Here is a 27,629-nt window from a genome sequence, read left to right on the forward strand (position 1 = left end):
CACACACCTATGAACCCATCTTTGCAATATATGCAAAGAAAAAAGGTTTTAAATTCATGTGTTTGATCCCAGGGTTGACCATTCACCATTCCCACTGCTGCCTTGGCTGTTCTGTGTCACAGTAGCAGCAGTCAACACAGACAATTTTGTTTGGAAGCCTTATTGTGTTTTACTGCACATAATGCATAAAATGTAACCTGATAACACACAAAAGCGATTTGGCATCTTCGCTTTGTAACGTTAACAGCGTTATTGTTATGGGTTATCCAAAAGATGAGTCAGCCTGCGAGGATATGGCAGTACAACACACCAAGCAGCCAGAGCCTGTGTGGGCTGTGGCGGCTCAGCTCCGCTCTGCCTGCAGATGTGCTGCTCTCCCTGCAGATGTGCTCTCCTGCTGGTGATGGCTGTGACTCTCGCCTTTCACTCATCCTCCCTTTTCAAAAGGACAAGCCATTCAGAACTGGCATTTGTACCACTCAGACCCATCGATACCCCATTGCACAGGAACAGGTTAAATTTATGTGGCATGTGGTTTCATTCAGCTGATCTGGACTGCGCTGCAAAAGCCAGGCACACCCTGGCCTGACAGGAATCACGAATCCCCTTCTCAGCCAAAGACACTCAGGCAAACACGAAACAGACTGGGAACCAAAAGGCTGATGGACTCTTCCTTTCAAAGCTCCTGAGACCCTTAATCCCCACGTATTCTTTTTCCACACACTGCTTTACATGCCTGATTGAAACCCAAGTGATTGAAACCCAATTAGTGGAAGGAGGGGAATGCCCAGGCACCAAGATCAGGATGCCCATTCCTGTCACACATGAAGTCACTTGTACAGAAACAGAGAGTTGGGATCTTAAGAGGCTCTTGAAATGATAAATCTACATAAAGCAGAAGGGACAAGGCCAGCAAGAAAGCCAAGAGAAAAAATGGCTGCACAGATAAGACAAAAGGAGAAAAAAACAAAGACGCTTTGAGACATAAAGTGGTTAGAAAGTTTCCCAACGTGGGGAGGTCTGCTCTGCCAGGGGTTCAGGATAGCTGCGGAGAATCTGGTGGAGTGTGTTTAACATGGATATTGTTCTACCAGTGAGACCCAGTGTTGCAATGCTATTCTCTTTAGAACAGTCAAAATCACCAGAAAAATGAGATTTTTATAGTCACAGCACTCAGGCAATTTCCCATGTCCTCAGACTGTGGCCGGAGACTGCATGCTGGGTAGAGCCACTTCCTCCAGTGTTGCAAGGGGCACAGCTCATCGTATGTCACAAAGCAGTGACCCTCCTCCACTCCCACAGGGACAGGACCCACATCTGGGTCTCACCAGGAACATGCTCTGTAGGACAGTCTTGCTGGCCTTTGCACAGCATGGCTTTCCAGGCGCATTACTCCATAAGATGTGATCCCGACATTGACTCAACACTGGATGCACATCTGGGATTCAGCCCCTCATTAGCAACATGTAAGTTACATTTACTTGGAAAAAGGCATGAGAGAGACAAAGGAAACAGCTGGCTGTAAATGCAGCTGCTCTGTCTCCACTTACCTGACTTGTAAGGTCCTGGGGTAACTGGGACACCCCTGCGATAGACAGTCCCTCACCTTCCCCTTGCAGGCAGCCCCAGCGATGCCTCTGAGCATTGCCAGGCACACAGTACAGCTGAGGCCCTTGGTAGGGTTGTTCCAGCCATGTGGGTGGGCAACAAATGGGACCTCAAGGTCTCAGGGAAAAGCCACAGAGCCTCTAAGCCCTCCTACCTGCCCTCTGGTCCTGGGCACGCGCGAGAGGACACTCAGCGAGACACACCGAAGTTCACTGAAATGAAGACACAGCACAGAATTTTTAAATAATTTTATAATTTCCTGATGAACTTAGTCTGTGAATAAAAAAAGAAGAAAAAAATGAACAAAGTGTTTATATTATCAAGGCAAAGTTGAATATAACACATTTTCTTTGCAATTTCATTATCCTGTCAGTAACATGACTCCAGCAATAAAACACATACAAGTTGAAGGCAGCGTGCGCACTTGCATCACAGACATCAATGTCTCCCGCTGCTGTTATTTCCAAAAGGAATTCAAGTATTCTAGATCCCATCCCCAAAGCCTGTCTCCCCCTCCGCTAAAGTGCAACACATCTCTTCCAAAGCAAATGAGGGATCCGTGTCTGTGGAGTGGACGGAGCATCCCACAGATTTTTGACCCCACAGACGGTTTGTGAGCCTGGTGTGTGGCTCTCCCCATTCACTGACTTGGAGGGAAACAGCAATATACTGTTTTAGTGGGCTTGGAGCAGCATGTTGGGCTAGCACAGAAATTATTCCCCTGTTCATGGTCCCATCTGATTCATCCTCCTTCAGCATCTGAACAGATAAAGGCATCTGCCACTAAAGCACCCCAGATACACTGTAACAAGTGTGTCAGTAAGGGCCAAATGCAGCCGCCCCTGGGCAGGCAGGGACGACAGAGACTTGGCCATGTCCCCAGAGAGCTGGGAAGATGGGCTAGGTTAAAGGAACAATGTCTACTCATAAAATCTGGCTTTTAGATAACCACATAATAAGAGTACATGAGTGATAGATCCATCTTTTGCCAGTTTCCAAATGGAAAAACAGTGTTTTGAACAAAAAACCCCACCAAAGCACTGAGAACCTGAAGTGGAAATATCTACTTAAAAGCAAAAGGGATTAACTTGATTTTCAAGATCCAAAGTAGAAGTGCAAAATGGGGACAAACAGCATACAATAAATCGATATAAAAAATACATTCATTTAGTGAAATCCTTTACCTAGTCTCATAGGTAACGTGATTTGTACGGGGTTTTTTGTCTATGTTACATACTGGTTTAGCCTCATGTTCTTCCTTTGATGCAATTGTAGCAGAAGGTGACTGCTAGTCCTTCCCTGTACCATAACCCGCTGTGGCTATGTGATCAATACCAGATGCAAAGAAATACAACTTTGATAATGGACCTACACACGACTACCTGCACACACAACTATCTGCACCGGCACATGTCCCTGGGATCCATGGGCACGACTGAGAAGACAGGGAAAATCTGGCCAAAGCATTTGTCCCATTTATGTCAGTGGTTCCTATCTTAAGGGACCCCTGGTGTTGATAACCGTTAATCAGAAAAGACTGATTTCCAAAATACTGCTTCATCTGTATTACACGTGTACAGTATAAACCTGGGAGAGCATGAATTTATACAGGGTTTGTAACATTTCCTAAGAGGCCAAGCTGCCTTGGACCTCAAAAGCCTGTGAAAGGCAACTGGGTATGATTATAAGCCCACAAATCCTTTACCGTACAATCCCAAAAGGAGGAGTCACGGCTTTGTTGCTTCTTTACTTGAATTCCTTTTGATGAAATTTATTTTTATATATTTTAAAACACATCTTTTTCAGTTCTACTACTATCTTTTTTTTAATCCGACAACAGACACACATTGTTGGTAACTGCCCCAGCCTTAGGACCACACAGACAATATCGACAAGCAGAAAACAAAACAGGAAAAAACACCCCTGAAAAAGTCAGGAGAGATACTGATGACAGGGTTACAGCACTCACCACACACACTGGAAAAAGTCAGGATTTCTGAGTTTATGCTTTTGACACTAAAAAGTTTTGAAACAGTTTTTCTTGTTTTTTTAAAAACAGTCAGCGGACACAGCCATTTTGTTCAGAAGGATCTGCTGTTGCGTAAGTTTCCTTCCATTTGTGTGGAAAAAACAATTAAAAACATTATATTGTTTAACCCCCCCCGACACTCCTTTTCCTCGCCATGATGACAAGAGGGGTTAGCAAAGTTGGCCTTGCCAGGCGCGATGCCCCCCGACGCCCTGTGCCTGACCCACCCACCCCGCCAGCTTCGCTGGGGCAGTGTTAGTTATCCATAGCCTTCTGCGTCCTCTCCAGTTCCCTCTTTCAGTGCAGGCGTTGAGCTGAGTAGAGGCTTTCTTTAAATATCAGATGCCTTGATTGTACTATTTCCCTTTTGCATTTCAGTGGAGTCATTTGAGGAGTATGTGCATTAGTTATGTAGTGAAATTTCTGCTTTAAAATGGTATCAGTGTGTGACTCTCTACATCCTCTGTAAAGACCCTTCAGTGGCGACGATTGGCAATTAGGAAAGGAATGGGGACTCAACCCTGTCAACTTCTATCAGATGTAGAAATTCCCCAACAAATTGAGCACTAGCAGCAGAATGGGTGGGAACTACAGGGCAAATGAAAAGAGGTGCCCCTTTGGTTCAAAAAACCAGGGTTATGTCTAAAAGATTTATGACATTAATTCTCCCTTGTGCAAAATACCGAGAACCCCAAAGTACCAGAAAATTTGCAAGAGAAGGGATATTCCAGCCGTGCAACCAGAAACGGCACACACAGTTTTGTGTATCACATCAGACCTTCACCTTCTGTCCCCTGGACTTGGCAAAAATCAGATACTCCAAAGAGTGTTTGGCATTTTCTAGAGAGAAAGCTGGTTAAAGGCAGTCAAAATGAGAGCAAATACTAGAAGCTTAGAGCTTCCTTTGGTAGCACGCCAGACAATTCTTCTTCCAATCACAGTGTCCATGTCCTCACCCTGCAATTCTAGTGTTGTAATGTCCTTTTAGTGTTTTACATGAGGTTGGATTCAGAGGAAAATATGTACTTGGACTCAGGGATGTCATGAAGAAGCACGGTTGGGGTGTTAGCTTTTACACTGTACATGGGCTTCAGGCTTAAGTTATTTTTTAGCCCAAACCCAGCTAAAATAACCTATTTAATTTTCTACAGACAGCTCCTTAAGTCCTTATATCTCTCAGTTTCTCTACAAATGACAGCTTGAAAGAAAAAAAAACACATTAAAGCAATTAAAACTTTCACAGCTCCAGCAGCAAATGGAACTTCATTCAACAGAAGAAAAAGCAAGTTTCCCCAGGCTCCCTAGGAAGGGCCCCTGATTTCCTAGAGCTGCTGTATTGCAGGCCTGCTGTGCTAGGAAACTAACTGTTTCTGCCTGGCTGCTAACACTTGGGTATCAGACTTTAAGAAAGTGGTGGGTTAGGCAACTGGATGAGCATTGCAGCATGTGCACACATATGGTCCTTCTGCCATGTGCCTGATACGCAATTCTGTAACGGGTTATGGTAACAAAATCCCTTCACTGCCCTAAGGCCAATGGTGTGGAACTCTGTATAAAAAAGCTTTCATTGGCCACGTTCAGCATTAAACCACGGCCAGCAGTAACTCCCAAATCACCTAGTTCCTTAAGCTATTCACCATCACAAGATCTCTGTTGACATAGGATCAGAGAGATTATCTGAAATAGTTCAATGTAGATCAAGTCGGATCAAGTCTGTTCCTAAATGAGATAGGCTCTCTCCCTGAAAGCACTTTATTGAGGTCTAAGATCAATGTTTAAGATGGGAAGCCTGGAAGACCTAGAAGATAGCATCGGTTAACTAGAAAAATTGCAAAGGCCCAACAATGCAGATGGGAAGAACAGCAGGTGTGTGTCTGGGAGATAAAAGACCACATGGCCAGCATGAGAACTAGCCAGGCTTGACAAATCCTCTCAGGGAAGAGGCCGGGAGATGTGTAAACAGTGAGATTCACCTAGCTGCTGACGCATGGATCCTGCACACACTGCCATGACAGCACCGTGCCTTTTGCCGGAGCACTTTCAACTCTAGAAATGCAGCCACAAGCTGAGTTTAAGATGCAGAAGAACCAGCACTTTCCTATGATGTGTGAGCAATGCAGTAAACCAAGGGAATTGAAATGACAGCCCAAAGTAACCACCCCTTGTTCACATCCCCTCCCCCTGCTTACACGAGAGATGCTATCAAGGAACATCTCAGTAAGAGGTTTACAAGCAGGAGTCATTTGAACTATCGATAAGGGAAATTCCACAGCTTCTCACAGAGGAGGGATTGTTTTACAGCAGGGAACCATGGCAGCTGGAGATTTGACCATATAAGTTAATGAGATAGTCAGGAGTGGTGGCGATGATATTAGGCTGACAGCTCTGATGCTTTTACAGGCGACATTAAATTCCTTAAGTGAGTAATTAGGGGTGATTAAGAAAAAGCAAGAAGAAAGATTTCAAAACAACAGCTCCTATCAAAACATGCTGACTCAAATAATGGGACCAAAGGGGTGGTTCTGGGATGAGACATGGCTCAGTGGTATGTACAGTCACTGTCTGCACGCCTTCCGGTGTTTCCCCCTTGCACACATTCAAGTTCTCATTACTCTCCTCATCCATGACAACAAAAGCTTCAGACAGGGGCTGCTACTACAGCAAGAACTAAAGCTACATCTGCAAAGCACCGGCCATGCTCAAAACATGGAAAAGGTGTGAATCACCTCTTCTTTGGAGACTTACATACTTCTTCTTAGTGGACATCATGGTTACAGATCCAGTTCCTTCTGCTGAATCATTACAGTAGAATGAATTGGGATGTGATTTATCTTAAAGTAGTCAATAGAGTCTACAGGTATATAAGGTTTCAGGTTTGCACATTTTTCAGTGCTTGTTTGAAAAAAAAGTCAGAGTACATCTTCCCTTACTCAACTTCTGCTGATGTCATTTCTATTAGAAGAAATTGGTCACTTCTGAAGACAAAACTAGGGTTTGAAAGACCTACAGGAGAGCTGTGCTACGGATTTGAAAGATGTAAGAAATGCAGCTTTCCTGAGAGGGCTTGAACATTTTCATTACCATAACAGTTTAGTGATTAAGGTCAAAATGTAGTAAGTCATATTGAATTAAACTGCAGGCTCTGAATGGGAGGTTTACTGAGAGGATACATAATCAGCTAGTGACTAGAAACCCAAGATTTATTCCACTGCTGTGTTGATACTTGGTCTCCTTTTGCCCTCCTCTCATTCTCTTAAGTAATATGAGAAAGCTAAAGGGGAACTACTCCTTTAAGGAGCACATGGGGATGTGTTAAAGGGTTCTGTCCTGCAGATGCCCCCAGACACACATAACCACTGGTAGCCAAGAAAAAAGCGTGTCTCCCCATTAATGCATAGTCCAAGAATGAACACTCAAATCCTACTCATTAAATAGGATCCTGACTTGCCACCACAATGACAAACTGACCTGCTATTTCAGGTCATATTACCTATCAGCAGGGGCTTTAACGAGTGTCAAAGATGGATGGGAACAAGAGTAAGGCCTCTCATATACATAATAAGAATTGCACTGGTTTAACTAAAGCTGTGATTTTATACCCATCTACTCAGCTGGGTGCCAACTCCAGCAGAGATGCTCCTCTTCATAAGAATGGGTTATTGCTCTGAACTCAAACTCATTCCTTGTCAACCTAAGCTAAACCAAAATAAATTAAATTATAATTATTGTAAGAACTATGTTACCGATGTAACTAACTTAGCTTTAACATTATACTTTTAAGCTAAATGATGCAATTTTCTCATTTACAAAATGCCTAAGACTATTCTTGATGGAAGCTAGTGTTCACAAAGCTATGGCCTGAAAAATTGGCAATGGACAAATTATACAAGTTAAAGCTGGGAGCTGACTTGTTGACCATACCTGCCCAAAGGGAGAGAGCTCGCTATAAAATAAGAACTTAGGAGACACAGACCTATGATGAGAAACCTCAGCTAGAAACCCCAAGAAATCAACGGATGAAAACATCTACCTGAAAAAACGCCCCACCCAGCACTTCAGAGTCAGATCAGCAAACAGTAAAAATCAAAGTTAAGTAAACAGAAAGTACCAGTATGCCTACCGTGTTTTCCAGCTGCTAGATGAAGTGACTAACAGGAACAAATAGTGAAACTTTCCTTTCCTCTCTCTCTTGTTTAAGAATATAGAAACACTGAGACAGGCAGCGAGATGTGAGCTAGCTAGCTGATGCTGGCCAGTCTCAAGCCATAATCAGAGCACACTCAGGTTTAACTTTAGCACTATAAAATTCAGGCTTTCAGCTTTTATGGAAAAAAAAAAAAAAGAAAAAGAAAGAAAGAAGCAGAGAAAGAAAGAGAGAGAGAGAAGAAGCAATAAATGAATGAAAGGCAAAGGCTACCCTTCTGCAACCTCATGGAGAACTAGAGCTGCTTGTGTTCAGTGGATCCTCTCTTCTTTGCTCAGTAGACTTGGAAGAGCTCTGCTCAGCTGTATCCAAAAGTCACCATCAACAAAGTCAATAGGGAATTGGATTCTAAAGTAGAAAGGCAGTGAGAAGATGAATGCAAACATGACTGATTAATCATAGACTGGAAGAACCTAGAAAGCATGTAGTTTTTAGAGAGTTGGTTGGTTTTTTTTCTTTTGTTTTCTTTGTAAAAGGTGCACCAGAAGTTTCTATTCCATTTTCTGTCTTTCACATTCCTCTCCACTCTCATGGCTCCTTGGACTGACTGGGCTTGGCCACTGGTGTGCTGCTCCAGTGGGGCTAGTGGCCGAGGTCATGATGACTCCTCAAGTGCATTGACGACTTGCTCCAGGATGTCAGGGCAGTGATCTGCTATCTGCTGTAAGATGGCGTTGGCAAACTCCTGCAGCTCTGCGCTTTCCTTCTCACCCTTTTCTAATTCGTCATGAAGCTGCAAAACACACAGAGGCATGGTCATTCTCTACCATTAAACGTGTTCACTGTATAATGAGACCTGCGAAGCAGGCTCAGCTCTAAGCTAGGACAGACATTCTTTAGAAAGGGAGCTAGCAGAGATGTAACATGCTGGACACTTGAGGATCAGCATCTTTCCTTGGTGACTCCCGCACCAGAAACTGGATACTCTCCCCACTCTTTATTTCACTTTTTCATTCTACAGGACCAGGTTTGTGATCTCCCAGTTAAGGCAAATAAAATTATGAATAAACTGTTCTATAACAATATTAGAAAAACTTCCTCTGCAGAATGTTTTTCTGAAAGCAATTCCAAAAGCAATACAGCATTTTCCTAGTATATTACTTTAGATAGCTTGACTTTCATTCATGAAGAACATGATGTTTTATATGTCATTACTTCAGAATTATTTCCTATATGAAATCAATAGAAATGTTAAATAATTATACATAATACACTCAAGAGTTAAGCAGAATTCTGATTTTTCTGTGGAATTAATAATTTTCAGAGACTGTGTTTCCTAACTCAGTAAGAAGATGACTGTACACAACTGTGGTGGAACAGACACGATTTTTGTTTACTAACTCTGTATTTCCTGTTGGATCACTCATTGTTCCGATTACTGTAATTGGCTTGGAACAGGACACGGAACTTCAAAACTATCTTATGCACTCTGTCTATAGCCTACAATCTGTTTTTCCAACATGTGGTGTTACAAACCACACCACACAACATATTGGAATATATGTGAACATAGTTTTTAGCTCTGAGCCTAATGCTATTGCCAGAATTAGGGGCCCACAGAGTCTTACTGAAGAGCAGGAAACATCTGCCTTCAGTAACCTGTTTATCTGCCCAGCAACTGATAAAGTCCATGCTAGCTTGTGAATTGTGCAGAATCCCAAGTAAGACTGTAATTTGTACAAGCATTTCAGGGATTACTGAACTCACAGTGGTCTAAGGATCTAGCACAACAGGGAGAAGCAGTATCTCTCGGTAGACTGGGTAAGACACATAGGTAGACTGGATAAACTTTCAAGCAGATAGCTCTTTCAAACACTACATATCCCAAAAAACTTTTCTGTTTTTTTTTTTTTCAGTGGTATGACTTTCTTCTAATAAAGCATAATCCCTATGATTACGAGTGTATTTGTAACATGGTACATACACTTAGATGGATTCTGAAGTTTACTGCAAGCTTCTGCAACCAAAGGTCTTTGTTAGTGTGAGCAGCTGTAGCAACTATCTTACCTATACTCGAACCTCCTTTTAATTTTTTTTCCTAATATTATCTGTCAGTCCTGTAACATTTCTTATTCCTAACTGATTAATATTTTTATTGGAACTCTACTATGCTAATATATGACATGGAAAGAATGTTAAAATTGGATCTGCTTTTATCCCTGAAGGGATAACTGGAAATCGGTATACACATTTCTTGATCTATATTTTGCACTTCTGTAATACTGCTCATTGTGTGTTTTAAAGAGAGAACTGTCAGGCAGCAGGACAAGAGGGATCATTTTACCATTGTAAGAGCACAAGGCAGTGGGAAAGGTTGTATTTCTACAACCAAATTTCTAATCAGATACAACAGCATGTCTCTGTTTAGTGATGGTATCAAGCAAAGCACAGGAGTTTGTTACTGGAAGAAATACTGCATAAACCCAAACAGCCTAAGAATGACTACAGAATAAATATAAACTCTTTGTAAGGAAGTTATGGTATAGGCTTCTGTAGACAAAAGTGAGAGAAAGGAAATTAAAAGGGTAAGCTTGCTACACTATTCCCTTTACTAGGCAGTGTAGCATATAGTAAATTATTTGGGCTTTGTGTGTGAATGTTAGTTTAATGTGTTCTTATGTGCTTTGTTCCTACTGGCTGCCATACTCACATAACAGCTATACGAATTCGAGAGGGGCTCATGCCAAGAATCACAATGCAAAAGCAACCTGATCCTTCTCAATGGAGTGACATGAGCTGGGGAAGTGGGGAAAACGAGAGGGAGGGGAGCACTCTGGGCTCTGTAAGGGCTCTCAGGGGAGAAAAGGGAATTCAGCAGTAACCCATAATGGCTCAGAAACGGCACGCTGTGGATAGATGATTAGCCTGGTTCCAACAGGCTGGCAGTTATTAGTCGGAATCTTGCAATGGATGGATAAGCCTAGGAGAGGTCCAGTGAGCAAGCAGGATTGAAAGAGCCAGTACAGCCAGCTAGGAGCAGTGCTGAATGTTAAAAGCCAGGAGAATGGGTTTCAGGAACTACCCCTGAGTCTCAAGTTCTTCAGCCTAGTAAAACGCCAATAATTCAGGCAGCCCCAGCTACAGCAGCCTGCAAAACACCTATGTGCTAGGAAATTTACGGGACTGGCTTGAACGCTGAACTCTGAGACAGGGCTGCCTTGGCTTCTTCGGCCAGCGCAAAGCTTTCACGGTGCCATCCACCAGAAGGGAAGTCAGGAGAGACAGCAAGTAATGGGAGAAGGCGGCAGCGATGTAATTCTTTACTTCATTCGGTCCGCAGGAGGAAAACCAGGAGAGGGCAGTGTTAGCAGGGAAAGCAGGGACCTGCTCCCTGTGGTCCTGCACCACCACCTGCCCAGGCAGCATCTTTCCTCCCAGCCTTTCAGCCAAATCCTCCAGGTGAAACTCCAGGAAAGGACAAAACAATTAAATAATCAAATATAAAAGCAACCCAAAGAGATTAACCTTCAAAACTGAATGGAGGTTGGCGGACAAGGGAGAATCCTGCTGGATGTTGTCTTCAGTGGGGCAGTACTGCAAACTCAGTGATGTTTCAGTTTCCTGCTCTACTAGTCAGCATTTATGTATTTATAAGATTCCTTATAAAATCAAGGTAAGCCCAACAAAATAAGCCCATGCTGAAGCTAAAATAAATCAAATGCAATCAAACAAAAGTAACCGACTCAACCAGATGAAGAAAATATTTCTAAGAAATAAGTTTTCAACCATCAAGAACTCCAAAAGGAGATGGCTCTGAATGCTGAAGGCCAGCAATAATACTTTGCAAATTAGCGCAGCCAGAAAGTCTACACAGCTGGCTGGCAGATGTCTGTGATGAAATGTCTTTGAAAAAAGTAGCAATGATAGCTTTGCGTTGAGTTTGCTCACTTCAGAACATCGAGGTTTAATAATGTGATTTCTACTTAAACAAAGACATCTTAACTGACTATGTGGCTGGTTGCAGCATTTCTGTATCATGTATGTCATCTCCATTTACGTCATTCCTTTCAGAAACAGCTGTGAGCAGCATACGTCACTCCTCATTCAGACAGACTCCTTAATGGAGAACATTTAGTACTCCATGGTATAACTTGATACACCTAGATATTTGGGAGCCCCAATTTTAGGGAAGTTTCTCTAAAAGTACTACTATCAATTCTGCTCTGGTTTCCTGGATTTTATTCTTGTGAGTGCAAGCAGAAATGATGTTATCTTCCCCAGGCCGTTTTTCTATGAAAATAAAGGAGTGTTAACAGCTCTTTTTTTGTTGGCATTTTTAGCTGAGGTGATGAGATTCATACACTTGTGTCATTGAAATGACCAAAAAAGAGAAGGCAAGGCCAGGTATGTTTGCCTAGTGGACGACAAGTAAAAATAGACAGCTCGGAAAGGAGAGCAAGGACCTTGTAAGTGCTTCACAGTATTTTTACTTTATCTTTGGACAGAAGAACAGAAAGGACCTTCAGAATCTCAGGGGAATAGAAGCTTGCAGATAATCTGCAATAGATTCAGACACTTTTCACCACTGCTGCCTTCCTTTCTGGGTTTAGAGCAAGTCATGATAGAAACACTTTTCCATTTATAGTTAAATTCCACCAGTGAAAAAAATCCCCAGCAATTCACCATGAATTTAGCTTTCATTGTGCTTCTCTGGTCTAAGATATTCCAGAACTTATTTAAAGATAAATTGACATTCAAAGGGAAGATAACTTCATAGTTAGGAAATAAGATGCTATGGTTTTACATGAGACTAAGTGAAGTGTGGCGTTGCCTTGCAGAACCTTTGCAGCTTTTGCTTATCCCATAAGGTAAGCAAGGCAACATTAAGCTAAGATCCTGTAAAATTTATTTATACAGAGGAGTCTTACTCGCCACAGTGACATTTTCCTCTGGTTAACAATTCCACAAAAACGCTATTGAAAAAAGGCAAACAAAAATCAAGTAGTACCTCATCTCAGCCTATGGACAGTGAAACTGATTACAGAATAGGAGGTGTTTGTAAAGGAGCAAAAAAGAAGTTAATGCAGGTCTTCTATATGGCTACAATACTGAGATCTGGAATTATGTTTCTCAAAGTTTAGATGTTTCTGGATCAGGCTGAAAACACATATAGAGGTTAAACTAAGAGAAATAAGCATCAAAAAGAAATGGAACAGATCTAACCTTAACCTTTGTTTTGTTTCAAAATAAGAAACTACACTAAATTGCTGTATCTCAGGCAAACGGTCAAGAGCTTTTGCATCTTCCCAGACCAACCAGTGTAAATGTGTATGTTTGAAGTAATGAGAGCTAATTACATGCAAAACTTTATTTCTTAACTACAGACCTATAAAATGGCCAAAAGAAAGGGTTCAGAATATGGAAATTCCAGTCTGCCAAACTTAAAAAACCAAACAAACCAAGCCAAATAACAAAAAAGAAAAAGAGGTAATTTTTGTGTAGACCCTTCAATATTTGTGCTGTATCTGGATTTTTTTTTTTGTGTTAGTTTTTTAAAAATATTTAAAACACATTTAAAAATTGAAGTAAGATTTCAAATTCAACATTCTGTCTTGTCTTCTAAAATCACGTAAACTTTAAAAATATGTTTTAAATACGTTTAAATACATTTGAATAGATTTTACAATCAATTTTGTCACAAAACCCTAAAGGAATTCGTTGAGGGCTCTTGCACTATGTATTTGAAATAACTTTGCACATGAGATTTATCCTGCATTCCTGAGCATCTCTAAGCTTTGTGAATAGCAGAAATATTATTATTTCCTTGGTAATGAATGAATTTCAAAATCGTTCATAAAAATACGAATGGGAAGAAGGAATAAAACAAATGCTTGTAAGTTTTATCTTGCATTTCCCTGGAGTTTCTGTGTAAATCCTACACCTGCAGGTAATATGTCCATCATCCAGCAACAGCAGCAATCATTTCACATCAGAGGACAATTTTCTGTTCATGTAAATTCCGATGTATGTTACACACTGAAAATTAATGCTGCTATAGTGTACAGAAAGTTATTATTCTGTGCCTAAGCAGAACAAACAATAATTACTGTCTGTACAACAGGGCTACCTGCTAGGGCCAGGCCCTGCTGACCTAAGTGTACATAATGCAGTCAAACCCCACAACCCTAACAACTTGCAATTCTGCATGTTAAAGGGACTGTGAAAAAGAGTTAGGTGGCTACTTCTCCCAGTTTCAGTTGCAATGCATTACCTTAGGATTCAGTTTACTGTCCTAAAGCCAGATTGCTAGACACCACCAGAATTACTCTGTGATGCACCCTTCATGCTGGGCTTGTACTATGCCCCTTGCCTTCTCTGCTGTTGAATTAGGTCTCCACGTCCCCACAGGGATTCTGCCTGTATAGTCAAGGCAGCACCTGACAGCCATAAACACAGGGAAAACTCAACTGTCTAGAAGGCAAATCTTAAATACGTCTCTTATATGTACTAACTGATGATTTTGGAAAAACTTTTTAACTGTAAGGACAAACGGTTGGTGAGCAGTTTTGGTTTTCTACCCGCACAGTGCAAAACAGAGAAGAAAGAACAAAGCAGTAACTACTTGAATGAAATGATAAAGTTCTATACAACCAGTTATTTCAGGATCAGAGCTGGAGCCTTTTCTGCTCTTTCCATACTACTTATTTCTCTTTAAGAGGAAGTTCATTTTGTTTATTATGAAGTCATGGAGAATCCTGTTAGCTCTGACATTCCTGACAGATATTCCAAGAAAGACATTTCCATGAAATCTTTTGGTCCAAACAATGAAGGGTCAGGTATATAAAATAAGGTAATAGCTCAGGTTGGTACACCAGTAGGAACTGCTTGAAATAAGACCACAGTAAATTTTAGACACACCGCACACAACACTTGATTCATGTCCAGAAAGCAATGTTTTACCTTTTTTATCTCCTTTCAAGTTAGAAACAGTTAATGTTATTAATCATTAGTGTATATTGCCATTAAAATCAGCAATTCCATACTCAAATAAAAATGGATAATGTTATGGAATTATGGGTATAATCAACTTATGGATAATGTTTGTAACTTCAACCAGTATTTAAGAACTATGACACTGATCCCAAGTTCTCACCCTCACCTAAAACCTGAATTTAATGCAAAAAGTTTAAAATGGTATTGAATGTAGTAATTTTAGAGAGTTCCTATTTCCACTACTTTCTCAACTGAACTCAGGAAATACATTTGCACACGAAGAAAGATATAAATTGTAGCAATTATTACTTCTAATTTCTAACAGAGACCAGAAGTGCGCTGTTTAACTTTAAACTACATTATGCATTCCCATAAGATTACAAATTAAAAATAAATGACATAAATCAGGTGGGGAAGATAACAAGCTAATGGAAGAGCAGTCAGGGAAGGAAGACAGGGTAAAATCTGAAGCAATAGAGTAATTTAGAATGACTAAATGCAAAACATGGCAGAGTAATTTCTTTATAGAAACTAAACAAGTAATTTCTTGTAGATGATACAGAAGTAAGAACGCAAGGGGAATCTGAACAAAGTAGTACACAGGATGTTTATAAAATAGCTATTTATAATTTAGAGTAAAGTTTATCCCACTTACATTATTGTTCGTATAAAACCCCAAAATGTGTGTTTAATACTTTGAAAATTCAGCAAGCATATATGCAATTTAAAAATGGCATTTGAAAGCTACATGAATGTGGTCTGGCGTTTTGTACAAAAAGCTTAACATTAACTTTGCTGAGAGTGAAATATGACTTACGTGCAACATAAATTATGCTCCTTGGAACCAAGCCATGACTATTTAGCTGACACAGCAGGTTGTGACTGATACAGTGAAGTGACATCATCACCTTTTTCCATCCTCTGCTTCGAGCAGCTGAACAGAAAAGACATCCCTCATTTCTCAGGAAAGGATTAGTGAGTAGGCATCCACTGACGGCCTGTCTTTTGACTGACGCTGGTACACAGGGAGAGGGAAGACAACCTTTCTTCCCTACAAAGGGTCTTCTATGACCATAAAGATTTTTCAAAAGCTCCTGCCTCTCTCTGTACTTCACAGCTGAAGCAGTCATAGGTGCAACAACACTATCAGTGGGGTGAGACAACCTCCCATAGCAGGTGTCCTCTGAGACAGTATCTCATGGAAATACATCTTCCTGGGTCTTACAGGCTGCTGTTGATGCAAATGCTGCCGGAAACACCTCTGGGGAAAGAGGAACAGTCAGGACCCCCAGCAGCCTGGACAAAGCCAGGATGGGTTGGACATGGCTGGAAGGAGCTGCTGGCAGCAGGCAGTCAGGGAATAAAATGCCTCCTACTCCTAGGGTTAAGAAAATTATTTTTTAATCAGATAGGTCCTCTTCTGTTGGAAGAAATACTTTTTTTTCAGAATGACTGTCATTGTAGGACCTACTGAAAATAAGCAGCTCTCCATAATATGAGGTTCTGCACATTTTAGAGATGGATACATTTATAATAGTGTTTAAGCTATTAATGGAAGTAACTCTGTTGCCTACTACTAGAATCTCGTTGCTCTGTTTGTCTCTTTTTACTGTCTTGCACTGTTGGGTTCCTACCACAGCACAGCACACCACCACCACTATATTTAAATGACGATTTTCAGCAAGTTTCTTTTTCTAAAGTTAAGAGAAAACCGAAAACCAAACTATAAATAAAAATGTAGACCGTATCATTATGTTCTTAATGTCATCTCCTTTCATATAGGAATAAAATCCCTCACTTAAAGGCAACCATCTGAAACACGAAACAACAGTAGTTCTAGAGATCTCACGCATATTAACATAATGATATGTTTACAACAAAGTGAAAGAAAATATTGTATTTAATTGAAATTGCTAGGGTAATGCAATTATTTATAATGAATGAACGGAATTCTTATTTCTCAGTGTTGAGACGTGGAACATCCTTCCTTCCTTCTGGTAGCTTCAATTTTTTAGTAAGGAAAGTTGAACAGGACATGAACTGGTCGAAGGACAGTTCCAGAAACAGTGCTAGTTACCTTCTTTGGGGACGCTGGGTCAGAACTGACCTAAAGGAATATCTTCCACTACATGAGTAACTTAATTACATGGTTCCAAGCACTGTAGATTCTTTATTGTCCACTACTTAGTCTAGTATACTAGTTTAGATTAGGTTCTGAGATAACATATTCTCATAACGTACTGGCTTCAGGCCTCCATTAGAAATAAATAGACCAAAATTTTACTATAGTAAGTCAGCTTTATGAAATTACTTTGATTAAATGCCAACTAAGAGTGATATAGCATCTTGGGCCCATATTTTGATTAAAATCAATTGAAGTCATTTAGGACTATAGCTGAACTTAATGGTAGCATAAAGAAACTACTATACATGAGAGGTACCAATTATCAGTCAAACTTTGATAGCCTACAAAGTTATTTCTGCGGCAAAAAATTCCCATTAGAACCACAGCGTTGATGCTGGCAGATGCTTTTCAACTATGACGTGTAGATTAGTTTCTGTGGGTCACTGTGGATGTGCTGGAAGAATGAAGAGCTTAAATCTACTTCACATACTAGTTTCACCTACCAGAAAAAGTCACAGAAAACTACTATTTGTATCTGAGCTTCCCCAGCAGGTATGAGAGACCTACAGCATATACAGGCTATGATGAAATAGAGCAGGACCATCCTTAGCCAATAAAAGTTGCTGCACTGGCAAATCGCAGCTCCAAAAGCAGCAGTATGAAAATGAATTCTCTGCTATTTATAAAGAAACCCAAACAAAATTATCTCATTGGTGAGAAGTGGATACACTGGCACCATTCTTAAATATTATTGGTGTTCAGTTAAATGTATCCTCCCTAATCATGTTAGCACTTCTTAACATTCAAGAGGATTAATTTTTTCCCACTGAGGCTTGTGAAGCATTATCTATAGAAGATCATATTAGAAGGGACAGGAGTGAATTTAATGCATCGGATTTGAAGTAATTTACAAAACTCATTAAAATTCCAAAGATGCAAAATGGGTATTCTGTGATGGGCTTCTGTGAATCTGGAGAACTGCTTCCCACCCCCCATGGGAATACTTTAAGCACAGAGGAAATTCTGCAGTTACAAACAGAAAAACTTCACCACTTACATGAAAAATCTGCTTTGTAAATTGAAATACATCATTGGTGTGTGTTTTTCAACTGAAGCTCGTTAAATACAATCTGAATATAGGAAAGCAGAAGACTGCTACATTTTATTTTATTGGATGTTAGTTACACATGAGAATCAGAAATGGAGTAGTAACTTTATAAACAATTGTGGTCATAGCAATGCAGAATTAAGACAATAATAGGAGAGGACAGAAAAATACATTTTTTCTCTTCACCAGGGTAACTTAGATAACTCTTTTCCCCACAATTTATACTTAAATGCTTTCTTTACTGTGTAACTAATAAATGCTGCTAATGGACTAGCAAAGTTTGAATGAGAAATATTATCTTTCGTTAGACCAGTACACAGAACTGGAAACAAACAGATGCTATTTGGGGCTGACTGTCTATTCAGAAGAACTTGCCGAAGAAAATAGTCTCTATTTTCTTTACCAGCATCTCTTGATCAAATAGAAGATAGCACCTACCCCCACAGATCCTGATTATATTTAAAGACCACCACAGCTATAACAAACTAGTCAATTTATTTCAGGGATATCCAAATATCTAATAAACTTTTAATCCTGTAACAGTGATTACAGAACCCAATAGGTAAATACAATGCTGCCCCTGGGTTCATTTGGGTTACCAGGCTCTGCAGGGAAAAGGAATGTGTCAGGCCTATAGAGGCAAATGTAGATACCAAGTGAGGCACGCAGCACATGATGAATCAAATAAATACATGCAGACAGGTACAAAGACAGATATCAACTCTCTTCTTGATCCAGAGATCACTTAGGCCCTCTTACAAGCATATTTATCTCCAGAGGTATGCTTTTTTTTCTGAACTGTTAGACATGCTTCTGTTGGCTTCCTGTAATTTAGCTGCTAAGCTGCTCTCTCCAATTTTTGGATCAAAATTCAGCCTTGAGTTGAAAGTGCATGGAAATGAGCTTAAACACCACAAAGAAGAAAACCAGAGCTGAAAAGTCCAGGATAGGCTCAAGATAGTGTTCAATGACCCATAAACCCACTTTGAACTATATAGGCCTTACACTAGTTTGTGTGCACACTGGATAGAGTTTGGTATAGACATATGAAAGTGAAGAATTTAGCGTAAGAATTTGTGTTATAATCCAAAATCAGGGTCAAACCCACAAAATTAGTCACATTTATTGCCACTGCAGGGATTAAAAAGGGCAAGACATCACCAGGGCTGGGAGAAAGGAAAATTATTTCAGTAGTTGAATTACAACTAGATTGACAGTCTCTGCAGAGACTTCATCAGAAAAGCTGTTATTAAACCCTATGAGTATTCCAAAACTCCTGAAAATACACTCTTGGACTGCTGAAATCACTGTGTGTGTGCGCATAAGCACGTGTGTATTGCATCTAGTACACTGCATCCAGATCTTTAGGTATCTCGGTGAGGTGGTAAGCAGAAAAAATTACTGGCAAAACATACTGTTACAGAATGTGAGGACTTTGTATTCACTTATATAAAGTGACTCAAAAAATGTGTCAGTTAAAATATAAATGGTTAATGTCATTAAAAAAAGATTTAAGATCCCTACAACTACATTAAGTTACAAACAACTGAAATTTGTCAACGGGTAAAACATGGCAAAAGTGGTATGTTGCACTTTGGTTTCCCTGAGTGTGTAGATGCATGGCATCACATACGGATAAAACAACAGATGAAATTCCCTAATAAATATTAAGTGGCAATGATTCAAAAAATTATTGACTCCGTCTATCAGCTGAAGAATGGATTTCTGCTGCCTATTTTCACCACTTACAGAACGGTTTTCCAGTATTTTGGTGTGGCCATCAGTAAGACCTACATCACTGTCCTGGGTTCAGCTACAGCAGTCATTTTTTCTCCTTCTTAGTAGCTGGTGCAGTGCTGTGTTTTTGACTTTCAGTCTGGGAACAATGCTGATAACACCGATGTTTTTAGTTGTTGCTAAGTAATGTTTACTCTGACCAAGGACTTTCTCAGTCTCATGCTTTGCCAGAGAGGAGGGGAAGCCGGGAGGAAGCAGAGACAGGACACCTGACCCAAACTGGCCAAAGGGGTATTCCATACCACAGCACGTCATGCCCAGTATAGAAACTGGGGGGAGTTACCCGGAAGGCCCAGATCGCTGCTCGGGTCGGGCTGGGTATCAGTTGGCGGGTGGTGAGCAGTTGTGTCCTCTCCCCTTGTTATTCCTCTTACCATTATTATTGGTAGCAGTAGTGGTTTGTATTATACCTTAGTTACTGGAGAGCTGTTATCTCAACCCGTGGGAGTTACATTCCTTCGATTCTCCTCCCCATCCCTCCGGGAGCGGGGGGAGGAAGGAAAAGGGGGGAGTGAGCGAGCGGCTGCGTGGTTCCAAGTTGCCGGCTGGGCTTAAACCACGACAATCACCATTCAAGCCCTTGTTCAGAGCTTCAGACCACAAACTCACCTGCTCCTGGGTCATCTTCTGCAGCTCTTTCTCCCAAGCTGCCCGGTCATCATCCAGGTGGTAGGAAGCAGGTGGGGTGAGTCCACGTAGAATCAGGGGGTCACGGTCATGGCAGAGGGCTGTCAGATGTCCAATGTACAACTTCAACTTGCTGCGATTCTGATCAAGTTCTAAGAGGGGCTGAATTATCTGAAATAAGAGAACAGAGATAGTGAGGAACAGCCTGAGACACAAGCGGTGGTTAAAGCAAAGATCAACCTCTAAGTTACAACCTCGTTCAGCTTCATGCTGGAAGAAACCTGCACACCCTCTCTCCTCTCTCCCCCCAAGTATTTCTATCCCATAACCCAGCAACTATCCAGCTGAAGCAGGAAGAAACCAACTGTGCTAAGGGAAGGGGACATGGCGATGATAGCTGCCTGACTAACACAGGAAATAATGATGATACAGGTGAAAAATGCGAGTGTTAAATTGAACACATCAAATCTACTGATTATGAAGACATGCTTCAGTCAACTATTTCAACTCCCTGCTTTCAGAATATCAGTTTTTCTGCTAAAGGTGTCTGTCCACAACTAAGGCAACGGCAATGTAGACTTCAACTCATTTTTCCAACAAACATTTAATTGTAACTGAAGCATGCAATAAACATGTTCTAAAGAGAATAGCTTCAGATGCCAAGATGTTTGTTTTTAAGACGAATGTACCTCTGCTGTAGAAACTGGACAGAGACATATCTTCACCAGAAACTTAAGACATAGTTTTCTATATCTTCTATAGTTAAGATATAGTCTTCTATAGTTTTGAAAAGGCAATGACTTCCACTTATTATGCAAGTCAGATTCTATATAATAGACTAAAAAAAGAAAATCAAAGGACTTTAATACATACCATATTATTTCATTATATTTAACCTAATCTGAATCTCATCCTTGTTCCCTAATGCAATCCAAACTGGAGGCACCGAATTCCCCATTCAAAGTATCCAAAGAGTGATTTTCATTTGCTTTACAAAAATATACAGCTCAAGTGCATAAATACATACCAGGAATCCCTCACTATGCCTTCCCCACAAGAATACTGCTTTATATTGTTCTGGGTGCTTGTGGGCATATATTCAAAACTGCAGTAATACAAAACTCTAAGGTATGCAGCTGATGAAAAATTAAGGAAGAATTGGGCTTAGTGCCTCCATTCCATTCCATGAGATGCTGAAGCTACAGGCACTGATGTGCACCAGCTAGAAGAGCTGGAAAGCCTTGCTGCAGTACTGGCAACTTGACATGTTCCCAGGCAGGGGCTGCACCTGCTGTTCGTTAGTGGGCCGGGGATATCTTTTCAATAGGGCACCTCTGACCCTGCTAATGAATAAGGAGTGAGATAATCTCTGAGTCAACAGAAACAGGGTGCTGGCACTACTTTCAACAAAGACTCTGGCTTCGACCCCTTTTAATAAGGCTGTCAGGGCTCACTTATTCTGCTTCTAACTATGTTCTACATGGATTAATTTCTGTAGAGTGAGAGGATCTGAGAGCCATGGCTAAGCAGCTAACTAATGTCAGGCTCCTTGTCCTGCAGAGTGTAGCTGTACTCAGCAGCCTACATGAGAACATCAGGGTGGCAGCAGCTATGAAAAGCCACAGCAACACAGCACTTGTGGTAGAGACAAACAAACACGCAGAGAGAGTGAGCTCACATGCTTTACTAAAAAGCCTACTGCTATGTGCAGCCTTGGGGCAACATCTGTTTTCAGACAGAAACACAGATATAAAAATAATGGTTTGATATATCAAGACTGCAAACAGCAGCAGGGCAGAATACTCCACTCTCCTGTATACAAAGCAATAGGAATGGATATTTTAGTAGCATCAACACAGATACATTTCACTTCCACCACCAAGTATTTAGCCAATTATATCCCTCAGCTTTGGCTGTTGGCTGAACTTGTGCTATTTACCCCGATTTCTTATAATTTGGGTTACCTAGATTCTGATCTGGAAGTGTACTGCCTGTGCAGGTGAAAAAAGGTGATGCTTCTAATTTAACTGATGTCTTTCCTATCTTTCTTACTATTCATTTTGCCCACAGAGAGCAGAGTGATGGAATACCACATCTTAAAAAAATACCGTTTTATAAAAGTGTGAAAATTAAGTAGTCAATGTCTAATAACTAGTTGTTCAATCAATGTAGTAGCTACCTTGCATTCTTTTCAGGTACTGCAGTCTATTAAATATCAATCAGATGTGTGAATTTCAGTCAAAGAATCTGACTTGCCAACTTCCTGGCTATTCCTTGTGAATAGAAACCCTCCCTGATAAAGAGAAAGCAGAGCTATCTAGCAAGTAATGATGGAAGATTTTCATACAACACTTGAATTTGATTGCTCAGGGACTAGTGCACTTTCGAAGCACATTCCTCCTCTACCCTTCCCCCTTACCTCAAGCTGGAAACAGGCCAAATGAGGCGTGTGAAAGTTCTTAACTAGCAGTCCTCCCAAAGCTGTTCGCAGAGCAATCATTCCTCTCACTTGGGATCCATTAAACCCTGCCAGTCAAGTAGGAAATGCCCTTATATCTGCGTTCCTGCCATATCTAATTTGAACTAGCCACTTAGCAAGAGGCACTGTGCTTCCCACACAGCAGAGCTGCCACTGCCTTATCTCAAGAGGGTGTAAGAGCATTTGCTAAGTGGAAAGGCAGGGCAGTGCTGGATTCGTAAACCACATCGTGTTCTCATGATCAGTGCAGCACTGTGGAGCTTTCTAGGAAAACAGTGGGTATACAGACCAAACCCAAGAATATTTTTCTAAAGCAGCTCTGATTCATTAATTGCCCTGATAGGTTTAGTCCATCCTCATCAATGCGTGGAATGAAGTCTGCTTAATGTACCCTCAAGTTCAGAATATTGTTAATGGCCAGCTAAGTTTGACAATGTGTTTTGCTAAAAAAAGCAATTACTACAACTCTGAAGCAGAACCATGAAAAGCTTGACAAATCTCTGATACAAATCCAAACCATCTCTACCAACTGATAAAGACATTTGGGAACGTATGCTAAACCAAATTCAACTTGGAAACAACATGTTCAGTTTTCTTGAGATTTCACAGATTTTTTGGGGGATTTTTTTTTCAACTTTGAGCATGACAAATGTGAATCTAAGTGTAGTTTCACAAGTCAATGAGGCAAAAAAAATGCTTTAGAATGAAACTAATCCTGCTTCTTCAGTGGTAGTTCTGCTGTTGCTATACAATGGTCAGATGAAACACGAGTAACTGTGTTTAAAAGTTTTGTATGATCAGAGGCTGCATTGAAATATGCATATATATGCTGCATAGATAAGAAAAGGTACTTGTAAGTGAATGCAGTTGGAGAGACCTATTTAAATGCTTTGTCAAGTTTACTGTGAAAGATGAATACACCTAACACACAGAGGCTGGTATGTAAAAGTATGTCTAAGCAGTGTCTAATGTAAATATGCAAAACCACATAGGTGAATATGTGTTACACCACCAGTGAATGGGTCGTATAAGTGCAGCAGTGTCAATCCAAGATAATAGTGATATCGACTATCCATAGATGTCTGCAGAATAAAGTATGGTTTTAATCGATGTGTAATAGGGCTCATTCACCACAACCACCAGCTTTAAATTATGGGTTCTCCAGGCAGAAGGGCTAACGACCTGGTCATCTTTCTCCCTGCTAACATTCCCTTCTTTGAAGGAAGCAACCACTCTTTGTTTGCAGAACCAACTAATTAACTTTAGTAATTTCAGAGAATACCTTCTCAATTTCTACTTAGCAATAAACCTGCAACTTCCATGTTGAAGAATGTCTTACATGCACCCCCAAAAAGCTTGTCTGTTTTTCCAGCTGCATCAGTTGATCTTTCCTTACACAACTTGCCTTACTTAGCAGAACCATGCATCAACATGCATGTTGATCATGGATCAACAGCAGTAATCTTTTTCTTACAGACACATGCCTACGATTTCCCTGAGCAAGCAAAAAAAGGAGAAAACATCTTCTTGACACAGCACTACCAATACAAAGAGCCTTATGCATACTTGGCACTAGCATGACTGCTGTCATACTCCCCTATTAGCTTGACCATCTTGCTTGCACATATGCTGCATGTATATTTTCATCACAGAACACTAAAAGGCAGAGTAATAAGTGCTCTTCATTTTGCAATCAAATAATTTAGTAGGTTTTTCTTAACTTAGCCATAAATCTTTAAAAATTCGAGAAAAATCCCTGGAAGAATAGCTGTATCGAGAAGAAAACAGAATAGACACATAATCTTGGGGTCAAAGTAAATAATGTGGCATCAAAATTTCACTGTTTTTGTATCAAAAGTGTTACAAAGAACTGTAGATGAAGGAATCTGAAAGTTTCCAAGGAATTGACTAACCGATAAATGATCTAGCTTGGTCTATGGACCTTGAGTTTTCTTTGTAGATTCTGCAAAGGCTCAAAAAAATTAAGGAATTCTGAAAAAAAAACCAAACCAAACAAAAACCCTCAACCAACCCCCAGACAAAAAAAACCCACAAAACCTCAAAATACCACCAACGACCCCCTCAAAACTTCAGCCTGTACGTAACAAATATGCTTGGCAAATAAGTGAAAAGGAGGTAGCCCTTTATCTCCTATCAATCATATTTTCCTTGTGAGCATGGGAACTTGTTTTCAAACTTCGTTACATACAGATGCAACTATGCTACCCAGCAAAACTTGCTTCCCAAACTACCATTAAACAGCAGAAAATGGGCTCAAAGTCTGTGTAAATATATATGTTTGTTAAAAAGAAATTACTCCAAGGAGGACCTGACAGATCTAACAAAAGATGGAGTGCATCATAGTGGGTCCTTGGATGTTTCCCTGTATCTGGGTTTTATTATGGATATTACCAGACAAGAAAATTTTGCCTATATAGCAAAATATCTTATATGGGAGATATGGAAATAAACTAAGATACCGAATGATATAGTCTGGAAGTATCTGCATGGCAAATTGAATTATGCCTTCTTGCTCAGACCATTTGTGTTTGGCAACAAACTCTAGGGTTCAACTACAATCATCTTGTAACTATTGAATGCAATGGAGTTTTATGAGGCATGAATTTGGCTCAGAAAATGCAAAGCTTTCCCAAACTCAGAACAATTTATCACTGATGTCTTCCCTTCATTATTTTAAATGGAAACAGAAGAAAGTTCTCAAAAAGACACAGCCTGACCTCAGTTCAGTTCAGCTCAGTTCACTGTTGCACAGAGATACTTGGTTTCTTCAGAAGATCACAATACAAAAGCTCAGGGACAGGCTCAGTTTTCTTTAGATTTGTTTTAAAGACAAAAAAATGGATTTAAACCTAACCTTCATCATTTTCTCATAAACCAAACCAAACCAAACCAAACCAACATGCGTGACGAGCTGAAAGAGATTCTGGCTATTTTGACAGAACTGTCTTACTCAGTTCATTTCTGACAGAATCAATTAGGAAATCATTTTTATATAGCAAATTATTTTTGAAATTTTTATACACCATGAACAAATCCCATGGATTAATGGTTTCCAGAGTTCACCCTCTTCACCTTGGGAAAAATCCAGCCCAGAAAAAAAGAAGAGAAAACACAAAACAGTGGAAGTAGTTTTGTCATTAGTTCTCTCTGTTTAAATAAAATCTTCTCCCTATAAGGGAAGCAAAGAATTGCAGTGGGTTGGTAGGATTCTTAAAGTACTGAAAATGAGCAAGTAGTTAAAAAATATTTTTATACATAACAAATCCAGAAGTGTTTTTTCACGACACTGGCAACTTCTGCTCACATGGGCAAAAGCTTGTGGGGAACCATGTGTGGAATAGCAGGGACTACTGTAGATCACAACTGAAATACACTGGTGGGACTGTGAGAAGCCTGTTAACTGGACCACGGGGGAATACGAATGCTCACAATGAGGTACCTTGGCACAGCTGAATATGCTGTCTACATACAGCTTGAATTTTACCTGTTTCATCAATCCCCCACTTTCAAAAGCAAGAGCATTTGTCCAAACCCTCACCCTTAAATATAACTAATTGCACTGTGCGCATATGACACCTCTTTCTTCTCTTACCAGTCCATATGCCTCTTTCCTAGCTGAGGCAGAGGATAGAAACCTGTAGCGTAACTGCAAGATGAGATCAGAACATACAAACTGAAATGCTACTTTATTTGTCCAAGTTTTCTTTTGTCTTCATGATTGCTTGGGAATGCAGCAACCCAGCAGCTTATTTCTGGAGCAAAACAGAAGGGGCAAAGTAGGGTGAGATCTACAGAGAACTTAAAATCTTCCAGTTCAATATATTAAAATCTCTTTCATTTGAGAATTTAATTTCTGGGAGTTGTGTTAGTTATCAGCTTAAAATTTTGAATAATAAATTAAATCATAGGAAGCTGTGTAACTGGGTAGTCAGACATATGATATTGACAACTAGAATATCATCAAGGAAAAAAAAGTACAGCAAGTGAAAATAGTTTAACAACTGTCTGTAGCTTGTACTTTAAATACAAGCTTATAGCTTGTATTTAAATAGCATCCTCCTGATCAAACTTTTGTAGGTATAATAAGGCAAGCTTTTATTTCAAAGAATCCACTAGATTTTATGTTGATTCCTTCTCTACAAGAACATAGCAGCTTGAGAATAAGCAAGAACAACCTGCTTATATTTTTAATCGATTCAAGCTTTCTAGCACTTGTTATCTATACAACAGTGAACAAGAAAGCACACACATTCCTTGCTGTACTGTATTTTGTCTATTGCTCCTTCCTATTACAAAGGATAAAAGGAAACAGTGGCTAACATGCTTTTGTTTGAAAGCAGAATATTGCAGCACATATACTGGGAGAGCGTGTCCATGGGAATGCTTATGTATCAGTGACTGCATTCTTCTGTCTCCCTGCTGTCTGTTCCATTGCTAATGGAAAACAGAAGGTATTTCTTAAGTAGTCTACCAGAGAACACAATCAGTGCTTTTCCTGTTCAGATGAACTATAACCTCCCTGTCTGCAGGTGATAGGAATCTTTGTCTCCTTCCTACCTAACACTGGGTTTTCATTCTGCTACATGAAACTTTCACAGCAAAGCTACATCAAGCCACTAAACACCTGGTTTATCTGTCTTTAGGAATTCTTCTAAGACTTGTTTGCTCTACATTCAAATGCAAAATACCATTAAGAAA

At 40.2% G+C, this 27,629-nt stretch overlaps 1 protein-coding gene across 1 annotated transcript in view; it reads right to left on the reverse strand.

The window, feature by feature from the left end:
- Positions 1 to 8,436: 8,436 nt before the first annotated feature.
- The window catches only part of LOC104408822 (ELKS/Rab6-interacting/CAST family member 1), a gene marked incomplete at its 5' end in the record, with an annotated part of 177,792 nt that continues 158,599 nt past the window's right edge, over positions 8,437 to 27,629 (reverse strand). Inside the window, 2 exons of the mRNA XM_010018544.1 lie at positions 8,437 to 8,574; positions 20,414 to 20,602. Coding sequence (XP_010016846.1) covers positions 8,437 to 8,574; positions 20,414 to 20,602 — 327 coding nt within the window. The remainder of the gene's footprint in view (positions 8,575 to 20,413; positions 20,603 to 27,629) is intronic.

Source organism: Nestor notabilis, unplaced genomic scaffold (genome assembly GCF_000696875.1).
Source record: "Nestor notabilis isolate BGI_N333 unplaced genomic scaffold, ASM69687v1 scaffold5557, whole genome shotgun sequence".
Taxonomy (NCBI): Eukaryota; Metazoa; Chordata; class Aves; order Psittaciformes; family Psittacidae; genus Nestor; species Nestor notabilis.